The sequence below is a fragment of the Akebia trifoliata genome, unplaced genomic scaffold, assembly GCF_017979445.1.
Source record: "Akebia trifoliata isolate Shusen 1 unplaced genomic scaffold, ASM1797944v1 Contig01285_ERROPOS320191, whole genome shotgun sequence".
Classification (NCBI taxonomy): Eukaryota; Viridiplantae; Streptophyta; class Magnoliopsida; order Ranunculales; family Lardizabalaceae; genus Akebia; species Akebia trifoliata.
In genome coordinates, this window is record NW_028237654.1 from 73,440 (window position 1) to 95,385 (window position 21,946).

Here is a 21,946-nt window from a genome sequence, read left to right on the forward strand (position 1 = left end):
CCTAAGGTCACTTTAGCATTACTCTTTTGATAAAGCAATGTATTTTAAATTTCTAAAACATTACAACGTTGAACCACGATAGAGTAACATTGAAATGTACATTGATTCTGACATTGTGATGCTTTTCACTCATATCTCGATGAAAGTATCTATGGTCATGTGTGTACCACCATATTATAATGTACAATCAATGTACATTTTAACGTTACTTCAGCGTTATCCTAAAACAATAGACATTCTTGCGAATTACTAAAAGAGTCGTGTTGGGGTGACACAAGATTTACTACGATTCTCACAATTCTGACGTGGAGATGCATACATAACCATAGATGATTTTTACTCGTATCGCGAGAAAACACATCTATGGTTATGTGCACATCCCACGTTATACTTGTGAGAATCGTAGTAAATACTTTTTGTCATTCCAGCATTTTCCTTACTAAAATATCCATCAACTTAACTTCTTTGTGGTAATTTCTGAAAAATAATTTTTTTTTATAAATATTAAAATATTTAACTCTCTTTTAATAAATTTCCCTTTAATCAATATTCATAGTAGCCTAGAGTGGTAAATAATTTTGTTGAATCAGACTAAATCGGTTTGGGAATTGGATTGTTTGACTGGTCCAATTCTGATGAGATGGACCGATTCAAAGCGAACTCGATTGGGTACCGATCCGATCCGGAAATCCTGATTTTTAAACCAATTGGAAACAAACAACCCTACTATCCATTCATCAATCATCAGAGCCTTCAGTCCTCTTCGGTAGCTATGGATTCTCTGCAACCAAACCATACTCCATCCACTGAAACCCTAGCATCTTCTGCTCCAAATTCATACTTTTCTTCACAATCCTTACCTTCGTCTGCTCTTCAATTCTCCCCAATCGTAAATTTTCATGATCAAAATCCAGAAACCCTAGAATTTTGTGATCGAAATCCGCCTCCGCCCCCTCCTCCGGAAACCCTAGCTTCACAAGAACAAATTCCTCCTCCTCCAGAGACCTTAGTTTACGATGAAACACCTCAACCTCCTTCGGAAACCCTAGTTTCGAATTATCAAAATCCGAATTTTTCTTCAGAAACCCTAGCACCAAATCCTCAATCTTCGATCGAAAATCCTGAATGTTTACATGCATTTGATGCTGAGAAATCAAATTTGGATCTAGTTTCGCAAGATTCGAAACCAGATATCCAGAAACCCTTACTGTCTGAAAATGGAGTCAACAACACTCATAGCGGCACTGACAAGGACAATTCTGGTGGGGAAGAAGAAACAATGAGCAGACGAAGCCGACGTAGGAGTAGGTGGGACCCTCCTGAATCTGACAACCAAAATGGAGATTCGGGTAGCGGCACTCGGAAGCGGAAATCCCGTTGGGCTGATGATGAACCGAAACCTGTTATCCAATTACCCGATTTCATGAAAGAATTTACAGGTACTATGGATCTTGACCCTGAAGTTCAAGCTTTGAATCTTAGGCTTCTTGAGATTAGTAGAATGTTATCATCTGGATTACCTTTAGATGATCGCCCTGAAGGCGCTCGTTCCCCTTCTCCTGAACCAATTTACGATAACATGGGAATTCGAATTAATACTCGAGAATATCGTGCTCGTGAGAGGCTTACAAAAGAGAGATCGGATATTATCACTCAACTTATAAAACGAAACCCTGCATTTAAACCCCCAGCAGACTATCGTCCTCCCAAGCTTCAAAAGAAGCTTTACATACCATTGAAAGAATACCCAGGTTACAACTTTATAGGACTTATTATTGGGCCAAGAGGAAACACACAGAAGAGAATGGAGAAGGAGACAGGAGCGAAAATTGTGATTCGGGGTAAGGGATCGATTAAAGAAGGTAGGTTGCAACAAAAGCGTGATTTGAAACCGGATTTTTCGGAGAATGAGGATTTACATGTTTTGGTGGAAGCCGAGACACAAGAAGCACTTGATGGGGCTGCAGGGATGGTCGAGAAGCTTTTACAACCGGTTGATGAGGGACTCAATGAGCATAAGAGGCAACAACTTCGGGAACTTGCAGCTTTGAATGGAACGATAAGAGATGATGAGTATTGTAGGTTGTGTGGTGAGCCTGGTCACCGGCAGTACGCTTGTCCTTCTCGTACATCAACTTTTAAGAGTGACGTCTTATGCAAAATTTGTGGAGATGGTGGGCATCCCACAATTGATTGTCCAATGAAGGGCACTACGGGCAAGAAAATGGATGACGAATATCAGAACTTCTTGGCAGAATTAGGTGGAACTGGCCCTGAATCATTGACTAAGCAAAATCCTTTGTTGTCACTTACTGGGTCTAATAGGTCGGGAAGCAATCCTCCATGGGCCACTAATCGTAATGGTGGAGGTACTGGAGGCACATCACAAGTAGGTTTGAATTTGACATCCAATGGAATCAAGACAGGAAAGGAATACGACGATACTAACCTGTACATTGGGTACTTGCCACCGACTCTTGAAGACGATGGGCTGATCCGATTGTTTTCACCTTTTGGTGAAATTGTGATGGCTAAGGTTATCAAGGATCGAATCACTGGATTGAGTAAAGGTTATGGTTTTGTTAAGTATTCGGACATTTCTCAAGCCAATCAAGCTATAACTAGTATGAATGGTTACCGACTAGAAGGGAGAGTAATAGCCGTAAGGGTTGCAGGTAAGCCGCCTCAGCCTGTTGTACCTCCCGGTCCTCCAATTCAGACGATGCCCACTTACCCTTCTCAACAATTTGCACCAAGTGGTCCTCTTGGGAATGCACCACCTGGTGGCTATATGGGTGCTCCGGTCCCATGGGGGGCACCACCTGTACCACCTCCATATGCCCCTTATACTCCACCCCCTCCTGGTTCAAGTATGTACACCCCTGTTCAAGGTCAGTCTATTCCCCCATACGGTGTACAATATCCTCCATCGGTTCAAACTGTTCCCCCCGGTGCTCCATCTCAAAATGTGCCTTCTAGTGAAGCACAGCAGAGTTTTCCTCCGGGTGTTCAATCTCAAAATAATACATCTGTGACATCTGTACCTATCAATATGTATGGGATGCCACCAAATTTTCAACCCACATATCCTCCATCTTCATTGGGTTACTCATCTTTTTATGGTGTAGCTCCTCCACCTCCATCTCATTCAATGGTGGACCATTCACAGAGTGTGGGAACTGCACCTTGGGCCTCAAATCAGCCAGCACCTCCACCCGTTTCATCGGCTGAACCGGCAACTTATGGAGGGGACTCTGAGTATGAGAAGTTCATGGAGGAGATGAAATGATTTGTTTTGGCTTCAAGCTCGAAGAGTAAGCAAATCATATTCTTTTTTCTTGTTTTGTGCCAATGTTATATTATTGCAACATTCATTGGATAATACTTACTGTTTCTAGTAGGTAAATTCATTTTTTAAAGTAAAAAATTTACCAATGGAGGACGAGATGCCCTCGAAAAGCGATACAACTAAATCTAACTCCTCTTATCACTAATGAGACCCCACCTAAGGAGAAAATTCTCGAGAGAGAGAGAGAGAGAAACCCCTGAACTCCTTATTTTGCTTACACCAATGAAAAAAATAAAAAAAACCAAAATGCAAAAGATGACTTCTTGGAAAATTCTTCCATTCCTTTCCTTCAATATGCCCCAACAAATAGTAAAAGGAAAAAGGTTCCAAAGAAACCTCTCTCTACCAGACAATTCTGAGGACTTCGAGCTTTGAAAGACTTGGAGAATCGACCGAGGAAAACACCAAGAGACCTGAAACAAGTAAAGGAAAAAAAGACCACACGGAACTGGCAAAGGCACAATGAAGAAGAAGAGAGCACTCTCAGTTAAAGATTTAATAATTGCAGAGTTGAGCATAAACTACGTGGGCTTGAATCTTTATCTAAATAGTTTCTGCTTCATCGATCAAAAAAAAAAAAAAAAGTTTCTGGTTTTCCACCATGTATTTTTTCATGTTCTTTTTATTTTTTGTCCTGTTTTGACTTTTCTTCTTCTTATGATTGTACCTTTTTTGACAGGCATGAGATTTCTTGGAGCTCTTATGGACCTGATTTCTTACGTGTTGATATGATTTCAACTTAGTGGAAGTTTCAGACTCACATCTTTAACCTTGCTGTACTGTTATGACAATTGCAGAGATTCATGACCGATATATTCAGTTCATTTGCTCTAGTGTTGGAGAAACTGTGGATGGTGCTTCTCAATATCATGATGGTGCTCCTTTTAATGTGGGGCATAGCATGGTTATTGCTACAGCCTAAAGCGTCTCAAATTATAATATTTTTATCTAGTTGTTTTATTATGAACTTTTTCGTGGAGCTAATTGCTGATGTTTTTGTTCTGTTATATTTTGTTAATGTGATTTTCGTACCTTTCTGTTTTTGGTTGCTAACTACCTCTGTCCCATATGACATCACTGGTTCTCAGTGTGAGGCACTTAAATTTATCTGGTTATCATGTGCCTGAAGCTGCTTGAGCCATGCCCCTTTGGAGCAGGTGTACGTGTGGGTATGCAAGTAGTTTTCTGTTGTATTGACCATTTTTGTAATTCTCGTACCCTTTTTCTCTGCTTATTTACATTTTCAGCCTGATGTGCTCTTCTAGTGTTGTGTGACAGGTCAGAGGACATATATTCTGTATTGGAAATCATTAACTCTTCAAGCACACTTGCTATATCACCGATGTTGAATCTGGATTGTGTTGGATATATAACCTTCACTTAATTCTTCCCACTTTCTTTTCTGATTTGTCTTAGCATGTCATTTATGCCTCAAAAAGAACATTTCAAAATCTAATAGTCTTACAAATGCATTGTTGTGCTCTTAGACTTTGGAGGTGCTGAGGGTGTACGTCTCAAGGCATACCTCAGGGTGAGGCGTACTCAAAACATCATGAGGCATGAGGTAAAAGCACAAAAATACCTGACGCACACCTGAAGTGTATTGTAGCATACCTGAGGTGTATGCCTTTTCGCCTGAGGCATATGCCTTAACTTTTTTTCTTTTTTAAATTTGTCTCCCTTCTTCTAATCTGCAACAACAAGCAGTACCGAAATTGCTGCAATTTTAAGCATTTTTAATGTTTTTTTCTCTTCTATAATAATGGGTAACAACAGCAGCTTAACTTGTTTCTACCGGTTTCCCTTTTCCTCCTTGTCTTGCTCTTCTATCTCTCTCCTGTTCAATAGGTGCATATGTGTATTATTTACCCTGTAGTCCGTAACTTTTAATAGATGCCCAAATTGTCAACAGAAACATAATTTCATTGATTGATATTGTTTCAAATATTCAACAGTGATTTCTTTATACTATTTTTTTAAAATTTCCACATGTGAGGATTATGACCTAAGACTCTGACCAGCTGAGCACCTTAACTAATGTCGTAGTGTCTGAAAAGGCTTCCTTAGCTATTTCATTGTCATCATCATCACTTTTAGCTGTCATTGTTCCTTCATTCACATCTCTTTTAGAGAATGAAAGGTTTTCCATTGTTAAAAAAGGATTCCATTTACCTGAGAATGTACATTTCTAATAAACTCTTGAGTTGAACGTTAATTTCCTTTTTGTTGTCTCTGATTTCCTTTGTAGCATAACCATGTTTGGTTTAATTATTTTATCATAAAGCTGCTAATAATTTTCCTGAAGGTCTAGATAACGAACTGACATAATTGTTTTCACTGCTACATCTCATTAAGGTATGAACATAGCTTAACAGTTGCTGAAAGGATTTTTAGTTTCCACTGATCAGTTCTATCATGTCACTGAAAGGTGAGTTCCCATTTGGTTCCCACTGATGAGCAGCGCATTTACAACTATTAGGACTTGACAGAGTCACCTGCCTCATGGGCTGACACTAAAATCCTCCTCGTAACGGGAGAAAGAAATACACCAAAATTTTATTATTAATTTCATTCTAGGCAATCAAGAACTTGCTGCATGCCTGCATTGACCGAACCTCATCATTCTGCTCAAGTGCTTGTTACTTCTAGAGTTTCCTTCCCAAGAACTCATGTGACGAGGACGGACTCTGATTGTCTAAGAACTGTGTGGAATATTGTCTCTATTCGTGTCTGACACGTGCCAAGACACTTTACAGAAAAACCGTAATTTATTCAATTATTTTTCAGCTATGATTTATTTATTTACATGGTTTTAATTCATATGAACTTATCTAAATACATCTTTACAGCATATATGCTATCTTATAATAACTATATAATGTACTGGGTGGATGTCAAGTGTCAGACGTTAACACATTTGTCATTGTTAAATAGCATAAGAAAGACTTCTATGCTCCAATGATAGGTTCATATTATTTATGATATACTTGATATAGAAACAGACTAGATACATTGTGTTGAGAATTCCTGTACCACTGTTTTATAAAAGTTTGAATACTTGATAAGACTTTTATGAAGTAAAGAGTCATTCTGTTTGATAAATGGTAGGTTTGTAAGAAAACTAAAAATCATGTTGGCAAGTTATTGGCATATCTTGTACCTAAGTTTGAAAATTACATTACCAGAATCAAGAAATCTATTGCTTTTACAAGGTTCTATTAAGTAGGAGATTTTATTTTGCTAAATACTAGTTAGAAAGGAGTTTTTAGTTGGCTTTTGCTAGTACAAGGTGGAAATGAGTTTTTAGTTGGTGCTGAATAGTGCGAGTCCTTGGAGGTAAATATAAATAAACTGCTACTATGGCACATGCACTTGTACAAGTAGGCGTTTGGCCCTTGCTAAAAACCTACCTACAAAAGTGTAGAAGTTTAGTGGTATACTAATTACAACAAAGCTCCATCTTATAAATATTGGAAAGAATAAAAAAAAAAACCAAATAACTCTTACAATTTTTTTTATGGAATAAGAGATGATTAATAGATTCTCCACTAGCCATACACAATGCAAGAATTAACAATAGTCCATGTATGGGTAATCAAATGATCGATCATAAGAATTTTGCTCAAAGAGGTACTTCAAGTGAATAAAGCCATTTTACTGGAATCTTGGAACCCCGTGCAAAATAAGTCATATTTTGAGGGATTTACCCAAGAATAAACCAACTCGACTTCAATCCCAGTCTTTGCTTCACTTAGGGGGAAGGGGGTAGAAGAGAGAGAGAGAGAGACTAAATATATCCTGGATGCTTATGAGAAGGGTGGTTACTAAAGTCAATCTCCCAGTCATTGTAATTTCTCAAATGTAAGCTTTCTTCCCCCCACCCCCACCCTCTCATAAGGGGGTAGAAGAGAGAGAGAGAGAGAGACTAAATATATCCTGGATGCTTATGAGAAGGGTTGTTACTAAAGTCAATCTCCCAATCATTGTAATTTCTCAAATGTAAGCTTTCTTCCCCCCCACCCCCACCCTCTCATAGGGGGGTAGAAGAGAGAGAGACTAAATATATCCTGGATGCTTATGAGAAGGGTTGTTACTAAAGTCAATCTCCCAATCATTGTAATTTCTCAAATGTAAGCTTTCTTCCCCCCACCCCCACCCTCTCCTTAGAAGGGTAATACTTTCTTGAGGGCTGAGAATCTTCATACCACTTGTCTGTTCAAAAATAGATGTCCTCTACCCATGATTAACCCAATGCTCTTAGAAACTTTACTTTGAAAATTCAAAACACTTCTTCACATACGACACGCATACAATATATGAGTCTCCCAATATCCCAACCAAGGTATAGTCGCATACTAGGTCAAGACAATTTTTCTCCATAGACATGACGATTCCACTACGAACCTCTACAACCACTTCCCTAGAAAGCAAATATTCAAGTCCGTAATGTCCAAGCACCCGATTTCTTGGGAAAGAAAATTGTTCCCAAATAAACAAATGGTCAGAAAAGATAATAAACCTTGAAATTGCGTTAGAATAGCATAATAAACCCTTCACAAACCTAAATTGGTCCACACAATGACTAGCAAAAGAGACCTTGTAAGGCTTTTGTATCCATTATTTTAGTGATCAAGGTCCAAATCTTGTCTCAAGGCACAATCGCAGTCAAGGAAAAAAAAACTGAGACTATCTCATTATGAAACAAATTCTATGTTTTAAGGTCAATATTCCTTTTGGGTAAATTGAATTTTGATGTTTTACGAACCTTTTAAACCATTCTAGCGATAATCCATCTCGATGCCTTCAACCACAAGAATAAAGAGAAAAAGGTCATTGTATCTCAGCCCTGTGGAGAATTTGAAATTACTTGAAGGGGCTTTATTCACCACGATTGAGAATTGTGCTGAGAATGTGCATTGTTGCACCTAATTCTTCCCCTATCCCCGGGAATTGGGGTACTCAACCTACGAATTGTTCATTCCTCTATAGCTGAGGATGTGCATTGTTGCACCTAATTCGTCCCCTATCCCCAGGAATTGGGGTACTCAACCTACGAATTGTTCATTCCTCTATAGCCATGGAGAGAAATAAGGAGATAAGCACCTTACAGACTTTTGGTGGGTCAGCTAGCTTTGTTCGCGTTGCCTAGAAAGTGAAAGACAAATTGGTCCCCACAAAGAAGGAGCCTTATGGGCCTTCAAAGGTGAGTGACATTTACTAAACAAGACTGAAAAGGAAGGTTGATCTTCAAGGTAAACCTTTCTGATCTAGTTGAATCAACTAATGTTGATTCTTTTGCTTCATCATTGCTTTCACTCTACTGCACATCCTGCATCTAATGAGTCCCTAAAAGAATACAAAAAGTGGGAAAAAAAAATTCTTCTTCTTTTCTCTTAGTTTGCAATCCTAGCCTAGCATCACTCCCTCCCCTCCCTTCCTCCTCTGTCTTTTCCAGCTCCCGCTTCCATGACCAGATTCTGATAGGATTAAACATTAATGACGAAGAGAGAGTTTCAATGTCGGGGTGTTCAGATGGAATTTGGTTTTTTTTTTTTTTTTGTGTGTGTGTGGGTGGGGTTGTGGGGGGGGGGGGGGGGGGGATTCTTTATGGTTATGTAAATAGCCTAAAATAATTGGCTTTTTCAAATGCTTTATTATGGTTTCCAAATGGTCTGGTATTTTCCAATTGAACATGCTCTATGTTTTGTCAGCAATGTTGGTTTAAATCTTCAAATTGCATAGAAATGCATTTCCTGTCATGACAGTAGTTATTTCCTAAAATATTCACTAACCTCTTTTCACTTGAAAACTGGTTCTGCAATTTTTTCTCATATTGTAAGATTTGACACTGGATTCACATTCGTCTACTAGGGTTCAGAATATAAATCAAATGGTTTTAGTTAAATATGATTGGACAAAACGTTCAGATTGTTTTGGGTTATTATATGATTCAAACCATATATTTTAGGATTTTGGTGGCATGTTATATCTGTATGTTTGCTTGCATGGGTGTTCAACGTATTGAGGATTTTCTGTAGTAGTGATATTTGAAGTGGACAGTTGAGCATTTTTTTTTCAATTGTTAGGTATAATGCATAATATGTATGGTGAAAAGCCGTGCTTATGCAATTTGTGATACATTGTGTTTGAATACCGGGGTGCTAATCAATCCCTTTGTGGTTTATACGTTCTTTAAACCTTTTTCTGGTGGGAGAGAAATTTGACTCCTTGGGGATGAGTTTTTAATGACAAGTTGACGGGTGGATAGAGTTTTGAGGGATGCTGATGAATGCAAGACAACATGAAACCATTTATGTTCCCTTGTATTAATTGGATGAACATGGTCAATTGTTTCATTGTTTGGATCTACTAATTGTTTGCTTGGAACAATGTTGCAATAAATGTGATCTCTGTCTTGAGAATTACATTGAAGGGAATAGCTGTTCTAATTCAATTTCTAATTGTTATTACTTATTAGCAACCAACCAAGAACCTAACAATCAGTCAAGGTCTGAGGTTCAGAACTATTGCAATGGTTCTGACATTGACACAAAATTGACCAGCTCACTTCTTTCACCAGTTGGGAAGTTCTGATATACTTGTCACTCAACCCTCATGCCGAGAAGATTGGAGGGATAGTTACTGATCCGGCGATTGATGGGTCAGCAATATCGTTAGTATATAAGGGATATTCACTAGATTGGGTGATCATGTTTTACATGTATTAGAAGTGTCTGGCAAGACAATTTAATTGTAAACAGAATGGAGGAAGGTGTAATTTGCTTCTGTTAAGCTGATGGAAACTACCTTTTCTTTGCAAGTGAACACGGGAATCCTTGCCGGATATGGGGCTTTTGGAAAGCCATAATTATTGCTTGACGGAATGTTAAAATCTTTTTAAGACTCCAAAGATTTGGAGGTGCAGCTACTCGGATAGAATATGCCAAACCTGCAGATTTTCTTTCCCCTTTTTTGGTAAAACTTTAAAGATTAGATTTGCAGATCTTCTCATTATGTTTTTGGAGATTGGGAGGAGCGTCATACCATTGAGAGATGCTAAGGATGTTCTCGAGAGGTGGGGTGTTGAACCCTCGCATACAAAGGAATTATTGCATCTATAACAGGGGAAAACAATTAGTTGGGGAGATGATGGAATGGTATTATGTATTGTAATTTTTTGAATATGTATGTCATTTTCTGAAGGCTGCGTTCGGACATGTAGGGGAATAATTTTATGATAACGTAGTCTACCTTATAATATGTGGTATTTATCAATACATGTTTTATTGCTGGTGACAGTGGAGATGTATGTTGGTTGTAGGTGCGCAATTGGTTTGGAGTCATGAGTATGATTTACGTTGGAGCCTTGCATGGTGAGTTATAGCCATTGTCAAAACAACTAAATAGTCTTTCTTATTGATTGACAAAATTCTGCTGTCTGTGGCCGAGAGTCTAGGTTTGATCCCAACTTAGTTTGGTCCTCTATGTAGTACACTTTCCTGATTTCTTTGTGCTAACATAGTTAATGTAAAACACTGATGGTACCTCTTTAACCAGTTCTTTAACCACTTCCTAGGTTTGCTTATCCAAACAAAGATTTTTTATACGCTCTATTAAGGCCAGACCTATCTATTTGAACTTTGAACGACTGCGCTTCTACTGTATGGAAGCATTATATTTGGAGATTTCAATCAGACTGCTACTGACTTTTTCAGGTTCCATTTAACAGATTAACATCTCTTTTCATTATTATTTTTTTTCTTTTTTTTTGATAAGCAAGCGGGGTTGTGGCTAGTAATTAGTTGGAAGGCAGATTTTGAACCCGGTTCTGGTATCAACACTCAGCTGACTTTAACAAACTAGGCAAGCTGGTATCTTCAATGGGTTAACCTTTTCTTACTTATGGTTGGATACATTGCAGCACAAGTCCCAAGTTTGGTGCAGTTTTATATTTTGTTATTTTTCATACCTAATGGTATAATGTATCGGAGCACACTGATTGATGTCACTTTTAATGGTATAAACTTTATAGTTTCAGTGAGTTTTTAATGAAACATGTAGTTCCATGGAAGTGTAGGATATATTGCAATTGGTCATTATGGTCTTGCTAGTAATAGTCTAATAGTATAATTGACTTACTATTTTAGTACCCATTTTACTGTACTTTGGGATTCAACGTACCCTGTAGTTAAGGGGGTATTATGAAAGGAAGTTCAGGAACTCAAAGTGAGATATAATTTGCAAGTGTTGGGGGTGCAAGTTTTCTCTTGGTTTTAGAATTCACTAGTGGCTTGGTACAGTCTCGGTACCAAGGAATGTGTATTTAAGGAGTTTTTGATTGGAGGATTTCTATTGGCCATACTATCTCTAGGCCTGGAATTTGCATTGTTAAGTCTGTGGGCTTTGTGAGTATAAATTTTCTTTATGTTGCATTATTACTGTTCCCAGATGGTGACTGATCCTTGTAGCAAAATACCCCCCTAAAAAGATTACCAAATTTAGTTCTCGGGTTGTGCAGTAATTAAAGCTTTCCCGCTTCGGATTATAAAATATTATCTGAAGGGTCTGATAAGAAACTTATCAGTTATCACAACGTAATTTGGTAATGTTTTTTTGTTCTTTGCTTGATGGCTGGCATTGGATTGGTTTTGAAGAGAGCACAAGGATCCATCTGGTATATACATTTTTTATGGACCCTAGGATGAATGCCATTGGTTTTGGGATTGTTAAAATAGGTATTTTCAAGGACTTAATTGGAAGATGGGATGGGGTGTTTTGTATTTATGGGTAGTAGATTTCCCCTGTGTATCTCAGGGAAAATTTTCTATAGTTCTGTGCCTTGTTAGCAATTTGGAATATGGCAAAAATTCAAGTTCTATTCAATTTTGAATTGCAAAAAACTGATTAATGGAAAATATGATGCATATGTTTCATACGTGTATTAACCGTCTCATTTCAAAAATTTGGTAATATGATAGTGATGATTGTGATGATGTAAATGGTGATGGTAATAATGTGGTCAGTCCTTAAGGTTATTGTTCCATTGGTTTATAAGAGAAGAAGAAAGTCAAGGGACAAATCATCCATTCAAAAAATTAAGGTACAGTTTTAAATTAATGTGGAGGGCTATGTCATTAGTTTTTAAAGATGAAAGGGACTTTTGTCAAATAAAAAAAGTGAATCCCCCCCTCCCCTCTCTTTTCCCAAAAATTTTGAAGTATGAGCAATTCAAAGTTGACTTGTGTTACATGGCACTAACTTACAAGTTTACACTTATGCAACATGAATCAAGGTATATTAGCATATTTTTTCCACCGTTTTCAAAGAATTAAATGGGAGATTGCTAACACGGGTTCTGTGCACATTCTTTGTCAATTGAGCGAATTTGAGTGGTTTGTTTTTGAGTCAGGTTAGGACGGCTCTACCAAAATATTGATTTGATAGTTGGTCTTATTTGTTTACCTACTCTATTACCATTAAATATCTCATATTAAAATAAGCAAAATTTGATAATTTTCATAATCTTCTGCTTGTCTATCAAACTCTTTTAACTGTACTGTTTATTGAATTTCCCAAAAGTTATCAAGTGTTTTGCTTCCATGGATGATGAGGTGACAAGAAACTGCTCCTTAAAAAATAAAAAAAACTTGGCTGGATTTTGAATTTTAGGATCAGTTGTCAACTAGTTCGATAGCAGTATAGTTTATGTCATTGAATAACAAGTTTTGGACAAATCGTTAATGGTTTATTTCCACTCTCTAGATGTAGATCTTCATTCTTTGCAGAAATAATTTGTGATTCCAAAGCACCGTACCCATGGGGGGAGGTAACAAAGAGTGGAATGAAATGGGGAGGGGTAAGGGGCGGCAAATGAGAGTTGAGTTGAAAGATTTATATGGGGGGAGAGGGATGAGTTTTTTTTTTTATCCACTGTGTTATCTGTCAGTAGTTAATAATTCTTTATGACTTGATAATTGCCCCTATTGTATATCCACCCCTAACGGTGACATTTTTTAAGAGCATTACTCTTCACAAAAAGCTCATAATATGCTTTCAAATCCCTAGATAGAATTCTTGTGGGTTTCTTTTCTTTCGCAATTTGTTAAGAGTATTTGGAAAGTAAAGTATTGGAGAATCTTTCATTAGAGTATTTAAAAAGAAAGGAATAAGAAAATTTTGAAGGGAAGGTGATTAAAGCCAGCAAAGAAAGAATCTCTTTTTATTTTCATGGAATTCCACGACTTGCGTTTGACTTCATGACTTATTGGCATAATTTTTCTCTATTAATAGCCAATGATTAAGTTTGACTACAACACTAATATGATTCGTTGTACCTCGATACACCATGATAAACTACTACATGACTACTACTACTCTAATATTCTTGTTCTCCTGCATTTTTTTAGCCTTGCAACAGTGATTCAAAATACAAATCGAGCATGCAAAGAACCATCGGTTGTCCTCAAGTGTATAACACACATATCAGGAGAGAGAAGCTATGAGAAAGATTCTATCATTTTGAGCACAATCGAGTGTTATTTCAAGTCACATTAACATTTTTTTTTCTTTCTTTCAGAATTCTCTTCATCCATAAAAAATAAAAGAAAAAGAAGAGGTATAGAATTTGTTAAGCTCAACTCTCAAATTAGAAAATCTCCAAAGATGAAAGTCAATTAAGAAAGAGTCGTGCTAGGGTAACATAGGATTTATTGCAATTCTCACAATTCTAATGTGGAGATGCGTACATAACTGTAGATGGTTTCTACTTGTTTCGCAAGGAAACACATCTACAGTTATGTGCACATCCCACATCAGAATTGTGAGAATTACAGTAAATACCGTGTCACATCAGCATTAGTGATTGAGAAAAGTCTAACTACCAACATGATAACAAATTGACTCCTTTTTGGTACATCAATAGCCCAAATCCTAGACCACCCAAGCAAAAGATAGGCTCAAACCCTGCCAAACATGCCAACATTCAGGTCGAAACATTAGGGTTTTAATGTCCTTGTGCAATGGTCCACAACATTTTTGTAAATATGAGAAAAAAATTATAAATTTACGAAAATGACATTTCCCAATGTCATCAAAACCCTTGCTTTTTTTTTTTTTTTTAACACCAATGAAAGAAAAATTAGTATTACTATTAAGTAAAAAAATCATGGGTTTATAGGTTGCTAACATCCGATGCTTCACTTAGATGTTAGCAGATCCATCATCAAAACATTATACCAAAGATTTGCGAGCGGCTAAATCAAATCTGTTCCCCCCATTTATTTATGTCCAGATTCATGTCTTCAGTTATTAAAATGTGTTCATATAACTTTCACCATCACAATCCCCATTCTTTTTGGGCATTTTTCTAGCTCAATCAAAATCTTCCACTTAAATTTCTTCTAACTGAAACTATAACCGACCTTCATTGAAGGTGTTCAAACCATCTCAATCAACTATCACTTTGTGTATTACCTATTGGAGATACTCTTTCATTCTCATCTCTACTCTACTCAGTCCATTAATATGATTTTTGTTTTACCTCACAACATTCAACTTCATAAAGCCTAGGTGATCCTACTATCATTCTATACAATTTTCCTTTTTAAATTGATTAGTAGGGATCAGTCACATAGTACTCGCGAAGCATATCTCCACTTTAACCGTCTAATTTTGATTTTATCAGACATCTTCCTCAATCTCTCCACTTCATGATTCTAGTTTCGCGTTGACTCCCTCTCTCTCTCTAGTCTTATCAGCTAATACCATATCATCTCAATATCATGCTCTTGAATGAGCATAACATTATCTATAAAACTGTAACTGTAAGTTGAACCTTGATATAAACCAATTGTAACTTGGAACTTATTTATCTACTCTCCATTTGCTCTCAGAATCTCGAAATACATAAATTGTTTTTCCTTGTTTCTACTGAACATTTAAAAAATAAAGGCGAAAAAAGAGTACATATATTTAGCTTGTAGGGTGAAATACCATGATCCCATGCTGAAGAAACAAACATCAAAGAAAGCGTTGCAGAATCCATGGCATTGAAACCATAAGCTATTCTATACGGTAGCTTGAGAGTTATCAACTTTGGTACTTGAAAAGTAAAGAAATTTGAAATTTCCATTTTCCTTCTGTTTATCTTTAATTCTCTTTTAAGGATACAAAGGGATCTTACTTTTATGAAATACCTGAATGTCTCCACTTCCACACCAATCTGTAAGTTGCTAGAAACTACATCCTCCTGCGTTCAATCTCCTGAAACTGAGGACAACGGAAATTTAGACTTGAACCAAGGAATAGAATCAGAGAACCATAGTATGTTCTAAGATACTAACCAGTTACATGTAATAAATAAAAAAATGGTTAATTGGTGATACCATACCTAAAATACAAGTTCCCAATCAGAATCGTCACCATCCCTTCTTGTCATGTTCGTCACAGCACTTGGCGCTCTGTGATTCAAGCAATACATCTGGACCATCCCCAAAGAGGAATCTTAAGATAATAAATAAATGTACTAATTCTGCCTTCCTTACATGACAATGATGGTTAGACAACCCTCTCTAATCAAATAAGACATTAGGCCAGTCCCTGATCTCTTCGAAGGGTTATTCTGATCACTGTTAGAGAGGACTATTTGTGAGATACCCAAACTATCGACGCCAAGCAATTCTCAAGAATTTAAACTTGCTCCTGAATTTGAATCTGGTTCAGCCTATTAAACCAAATTGAATGCAGAATCATGTGGAACAAATCATATCTGATTGGTTTTGGGTTCCAAAGAAAATGCTTCTGCAACATCTTCACATTAGTTTGCATAGAAAGATATCGTTTCAAAGGAATAGCCAAGAGAATCTCCTTCAGATTCGGTATATCCTTTTCCGCGACAATCACAGAGAAAGCACTCCAATCCAACACTTCATTGAAGGGAAGGACAAAATTATCCGCAATGATCACCGGAACACACTCATAATAGATCGCTTCGACGATCCTGGGACTGTTCACTTCATACCCCATTGGGCAGATACAAAATCTGCTTGATTTCATGTGTTGAACATAAGACATCTTCCTGGAAACTCTGTTCGGTAGAGGCCCATAGATCCTCATGTCTTCGTCTTTGTCAGACCAATATTGGAGCAGTGTGGGCCGGACCCTACCATGCATGTTTCCAGCAAAGAAAGCAAGGATGGGGCGCTGAGAGACTCTTTTTCCGCCAAGGTCTCTAAGTGGCTTCTTGGGATTTCTTATCGTGCTTTCTGGCAGGGAAACATCCTTTCCTGCGACGAAGATTCCTTCAGATAGATCAGCATTGCAGAGAGCTTTTATGGTGTTTCTGCTTAGTTCCTCATGTTCATTCACGGTGTATGGACCCTACAGAGAATTAAAATTGAACAAAGGATGGATGGGTGAGAGATGATCAGGGAGAGAGATCAAACCTACTTAAATTCAATAAACAAAAAGGAAACCATTCATCCAATTGAAGAAGAAAAAATGTATATAGTGCAGATAGTAGCAAAGTGAGGCACCAAGATGTCGTACCCAATCATGGCACGCAACTAAAAAATGATTTGCACCTTGCGTTTGGTTCCAGAAAGGATACTTTGCAGCAATCATGTTCACATAGTCCCTTAGGAAGATTGATAAGGGTCTTATATTATGCGAGTTGGGCACATAAAGAGCAAGCTCTAGCTGGCGTGCACTGTAAGGAAGATAGAATAAGTGAGCTCTTTTTGGGTCCCTAGCGACAAACTGCCTGTTTTCTTCCATCAACTTCATAAACCATCCTTCGGAAGCATAAATGCCTTGGAGATGCGGTTGGTGAAAAATGGGTCTTTCTCCATCAGGGTAGATGTAAACCTTAAGTATGTTTTCCATCAATTCATAGCTCCTGAAAGTTTGACAGTTTCATGGCTTTCAATATAATATTTTTTTGCAAAAAAACACTGAAATAGAAACTTGAGCATCCCTTGAGAGTTATAGCATCTATCTAAAGCAGCAAAAGTTAAGAGTTATCAGGAAAAAGAAATTAAAGAAAAAAGACCAAGATTTTGCATGACTTTGATGCTCCACATCACATCCAATGTAGTAGTATAAATGTAAAATAAGATTTTGCACGCTGCTCTATCTTTCAGTATTGCAAACAGCTTTTGTGAAACTGTGAGTCGTTTATGTAAATTACAATCCAACCATGTAATGTATAAGCTTGCAGTAAACCTTATAAGAAATGCCTGTATTGTGAGTGAGTATGCATGGTATTCAGTCATGTTGGTCCGTGGTAAATTCAGAATCCAAGTTTTTGTATATTTTTTATGAAAACCTCATATTCAGAAATTCGATCCACTCTCTGTCATATGAAAAGAAATTCAAGACGATATGCACCAAGTGTCATAACTTATAATAACAAGCTAGTTCTTCTCAAGTCAACTCTTGCATTCCCCAAGCATGCTCCTCCTATTGTCTTAAATCACAACAAATGTATTTTAAGAGATCCTGAAATATTTCAAACAATTTGAACTGAGAAAATAACATAAACTTGAAGACACAAATACAAGTATCTGGGTAAAAAAAATTCACCCAAATACAAGTATCAGGTTAAAAAAATCAACACCAAAAAACAAAATTAATTTTAATATTTGGGGAACTAGTTACCTTCAAGTGGCACCTGAAATGCCAATAAGATTTATTTCCAGTTTCCACCATTCTTCAACCACCCAACACACATAATGTAAGAATCGACCCACACTGACATAAATCTCGTGCATTCTTCTATTCAGCATTTGTTATATTTTTGGATTCTAAACGTCAAATTCTTACCGAGTCAGAATGAAGTATCTTATTCAACAACAGATATAAACTTCACAGTTGAACACTCACCCAAACCCATCTCCTCCTAAAATATCCAATGATGTAGATAGACAGATAGAGAAGCAGGTAGAAAAGAGTGTTATAGACATTTTAAGTTTTTTAAGGCAATAAGATTCCAGCTAAACCTTCATGTAACATAGTCTCCTATAACCATAACACATACCAATGCATATAATCAATCATAAATATATTTATCACGATACATTATGATTTCACAACATGATAATCATATACCAAAAACTATTAACACGAATGACAAACAATGGCTGTGGAAGCATCATGAGACTCACCTTTTAAAGACAGAAACATTCCGAAATAAAGGGGCATACAGATCAGGATCATCACCAACCATTGTAGCATTCCCAATCTCCTTTTTAGCATATACAAGTGCCTCATCAGGTGGCAAGGACCAGACATACCTCTATACATTAAACATCAAGCTAACAACATGAGAAGATAGTATAAAAGAACACATATCCTAATTCACAGAAAAAACAACTCTTGAAAAAAATAATTAAACCTGCCAGGGAGAAACAACTCTAGGTGGTTGAGGTATGATCTTAGGCGCTCTAGGTGTTTGTTTCTTATTATTCACCCTTTGCTTCCTTCTCCTCCTTGGAGAAACTTTGGCTCTCACTCCCACAACTGGTGATGATGGAATTAGTCCAATAGTGGAATTCGATAAATGAGGGATGGAAACTGATGGATTCTGCTCGAGCCTTGCTATAGGAAGAGTCCTTTTCACATTCATAGGAGTGTTTGAGACTCTATAAGATGAAACTGTTACCGATGGCACAACAAACCAATCGGTTACAGGAGAAGGAAGTGTACAGGTTTGTAAGATAGCTCCGGTTGTAGTCATGATAGCTACAATAAGCATCAATCTTCTCCAATTGATATTATAACCTCTACGACGACGTCGAAACTCTTTCATAAAGCTGAGAGAGATCAACCCAAATAAGTTTTCCATCTCATCATCAAAATCCAGTACCCCTCTCCTATTCAAAAATTCTGATCCTATGAACCAAAACCAATCGTATAGCGCGATTAAGCATCAGCATATGTTTGTTAACTTTCACTCAAAGGAATTGGAATTCCGGAATCCCAACTTTTTCAACTCTTTTGAAAAATTTATGAAGGCCAAAACCTAATTTCTTGCTTAATGCGCCTCTCAATTCAATTAATCTCTACAGTTCCAATATTTAAACACAATTCTATCAGGATTGGGAACAAAATTTGAAGCAAAAAAAAAAAACAAAAAACAAATTTGGCAAAATTTAAAAATTCAAAACTTATTAGACAACTTAATAAACTAGACAAATACAAATGATTTCATTAACAGATTTTTAAAAACTCCTAAAACACACAATAACAAACAGAATTACAGAAATGACTCGTAAAATAGACTTTTTTTTTTTTTAACTCTTGAATTATTTCTATGAAACTTCAAACAAGAATCAAAGTAAGATCATACGATCAAAAATCGAATGAAACAAAACATAAGCATATAAATAACTAATCGAAACAAAAAATTTACCGACAATCTTTAAGCTTTCGACTAAGAAAGCTCGAACAGAGATTCAAAAACAGGACGCTCAACGAAAAATCTGAGAAAAGTGATTGAAGATGGACGAATCAGCTCCGTTTCGGAATATAAATTCCATGTGATAAACACAGAGGTGGAGAATATCAGCGAAGAATTTGGCTGTAGAAAAAGGAATTGAGAGGGGGAGAGAGAAAACGCGGTAAACTGGAAGGAAAGAGCGGGCTGACGACAAAGACGCGAAGCGGTTCTTACGTAAAGCTTCTTATTTTCGAATTTTTATTTTGCTTTCTTTTTTTTCTTTTTTTTTGTGTTAGCTTAAATTGCGATTATATTACCATTTAATTCGCTAAAAAGTTTGTGGTCCAAAATGGTCTGCTATTATTAAGCTTTCAAACTAAGGAAGATGAGTGGTTCGATTTTGACTATTATCGAAGGGAAAATGAGTATAATCCATGACTTGGATACGTGTTACAAATACAATGGCTTAGGAACATTAGTGGGGAAAAAAAAATCAAATTATTATATTAATATTCAAAATTTCATCTCGACGGAATATATCATTTAAAATAATAATAATAATTCCACTTTCGCGACTAAGACATTCTAGATATTTAAAAACATTCATATTTTAGAACTGAAATCAGAACAACTTGGTTGAAACATACACGATGGCAATAGTATGAAAATCAGATTATTCTATTACACAGTTTCATCTTAAGTTTGACTACGTCGAACGTGAAAATTCGAAATAATTATTTCTTTATATTAATTATTTTACTTTGAAGATGAAGAGATTGTTCATGTTATTAAAAAAATTAGATTGAGAGGTTAAAATGGAAATGTGCTTCCAAAATGTATATAATATCAATCAAATTATATATATATATATATATATATATATATATATATAGGTCCCGTTCCCCACCCTACACTTTAACAAACGTGTTTTATCCTACATGAGTTAGAAGTTTTGGAATGGGCTGATTTTTGGTGAGGATGATCTCCTCACCATAGAGATCATCCTCACCAAAAATCAGCCTATTCCAAAATTTTTAGTCTCATGTTTACAAGTTGAAAAATCGTGGACCGTCCATTTTTTGTAAATCATTTTTGATGGGGTTAGAAGTTTTGGAATGAGCTGATTTTTGGTGAGGATGATCTCCTCACCATAGAGATCATCCTCACCAAAAATCAGCCCATTCCAAAACTTCTACACATGTAGGATAAAACACGTTTGTTAAAGTGTAGGGTAAAGCTTAGGGTGCTGAACATTTCCCTATATATATATATATATATAGGGTCGCGTTATTACGACCCCCTTTTGGACCCCCTTTGCGACACACCTTTTTGTCTTATATGGGCAAAAATGTTTGGAATGGGCTGATTTTTTGTGAGGATGATCTCTATGGTGAGGGGATCATCCTGGCAAAAAATCATCCCATTCCAAAACTTCTAACCCCATCAAAATTGATTTACAAAAATTGGACGGTCTATAATTTTTCAACAAAAATCGGACGGTCTAGAAGTTTTGGAATGGGATGATTTTTTGCCGGATGATCCCCTCACCATAGAGATCATCCTCACAAAAAATCAGCCCATTCCAAACATTTTTGCCCATATAAGACAAAAAGGTGTGTCGCAAAGGGGGTCCAAAAGGGGGTCGTAATAACGTGACCCATATATATATATATATATATATATATATATATATATATATATATATGGGAAATGTTCAACAACAAACATTTTGGCAAAACATTTTTCAAAACATGGGTTAGAGGTTTTGGAATGGGCTGATTTTTGGTGGGGATGATCTCTACGGTGAGGAGATCATCCTCACCAAAAATCAGCCCATTCCAAAACTTCTAACCCCATCAAAAATGATTTACAAAAAATAGACGGTCCATGATTTTTCAACTTGTAAACTGGGGCTAGAAGTTTTGGAATGGGCTGATTCTTGGTGAAGATGATCTCCTCACCGTAGAGATCATCCTCAACAAAAATCAGCCCATTCCAAAACCTCTAACCCATGTTTTGAAAAATGTTTTGCCAAAATGTTTGTTGCTAAACGGGACCCTATATATATATATATATATATATTTATTGTTAAGGATATCCAACAAGATGAGGGCATTTTGGTATTTGTCTAATATTTTTGTAAATATCACAGATCTTGATGG

The 21,946-nt window shown here is 36.7% G+C and overlaps 1 protein-coding gene and 1 pseudogene across 7 annotated transcripts; one reads left to right on the forward strand and one right to left on the reverse strand.

Moving 5' to 3' along the window:
• Positions 1 to 712: 712 nt before the first annotated feature.
• On the forward strand, positions 713 to 11,445 carry LOC147380579 (splicing factor-like protein 1 pseudogene; annotated as a pseudogene). Of its 4 annotated transcripts, XR_015175241.1 has the most exons (4): positions 713 to 3,314; positions 4,029 to 4,913; positions 10,671 to 10,722; positions 11,126 to 11,445. The product of XR_015175241.1 is annotated as a splicing factor-like protein 1 pseudogene, transcript variant X3 (transcript). The 4 variants fall into 4 exon arrangements; XR_015175240.1 differs by having other exon boundaries at positions 10,671 to 11,445; XR_015175242.1 differs by lacking the exons at positions 10,671 to 10,722; positions 11,126 to 11,445 and adding an exon at positions 5,705 to 7,512.
• A 3,908-nt stretch (positions 11,446 to 15,353) lies between these two features.
• On the reverse strand, positions 15,354 to 20,034 carry LOC147380580 (putative glycosyltransferase At5g03795). 3 transcript variants are annotated; one of them, XM_086431483.1, is made up of 6 exons: positions 19,758 to 20,034; positions 18,741 to 19,158; positions 18,511 to 18,641; positions 16,895 to 17,243; positions 15,738 to 16,726; positions 15,354 to 15,616 (listed from the first exon to the last, which is right to left on the reverse strand). In XM_086431483.1, the coding sequence occupies exons 2-5, from the start codon at positions 19,152 to 19,154 to the stop codon at positions 16,037 to 16,039; spliced, it is 1,584 nt and encodes a 527-aa protein (XP_086287609.1). In that variant the 5' UTR covers positions 19,155 to 19,158; positions 19,758 to 20,034; the 3' UTR covers positions 15,354 to 15,616; positions 15,738 to 16,036. The 3 variants fall into 3 exon arrangements, with proteins under 3 accessions (XP_086287609.1, XP_086287608.1, XP_086287607.1); XM_086431482.1 differs by having other exon boundaries at positions 18,741 to 19,231; XM_086431481.1 differs by having other exon boundaries at positions 18,741 to 19,237.
• Positions 20,035 to 21,946: the final 1,912 nt, after the last annotated feature.

Coding starts and splice junctions, on each gene's coding strand:
- LOC147380580 (XM_086431482.1), bottom strand. CDS start 19,190: ATGGAAAACTTATTTGGGTTGATCTCTCTCAGCTTTATGAAAGAGTTT. Junction 18,642..18,740: donor GAGTTGTTTCTCCCTGGCAG/GTTTAATTATTT, acceptor TTTAATGTATAG/AGGTATGTCTGGTCCTTGCC. Junction 17,244..18,510: donor AATGTTTCTGTCTTTAAAAG/GTGAGTCTCATG, acceptor TCAAACTTTCAG/GAGCTATGAATTGATGGAAA.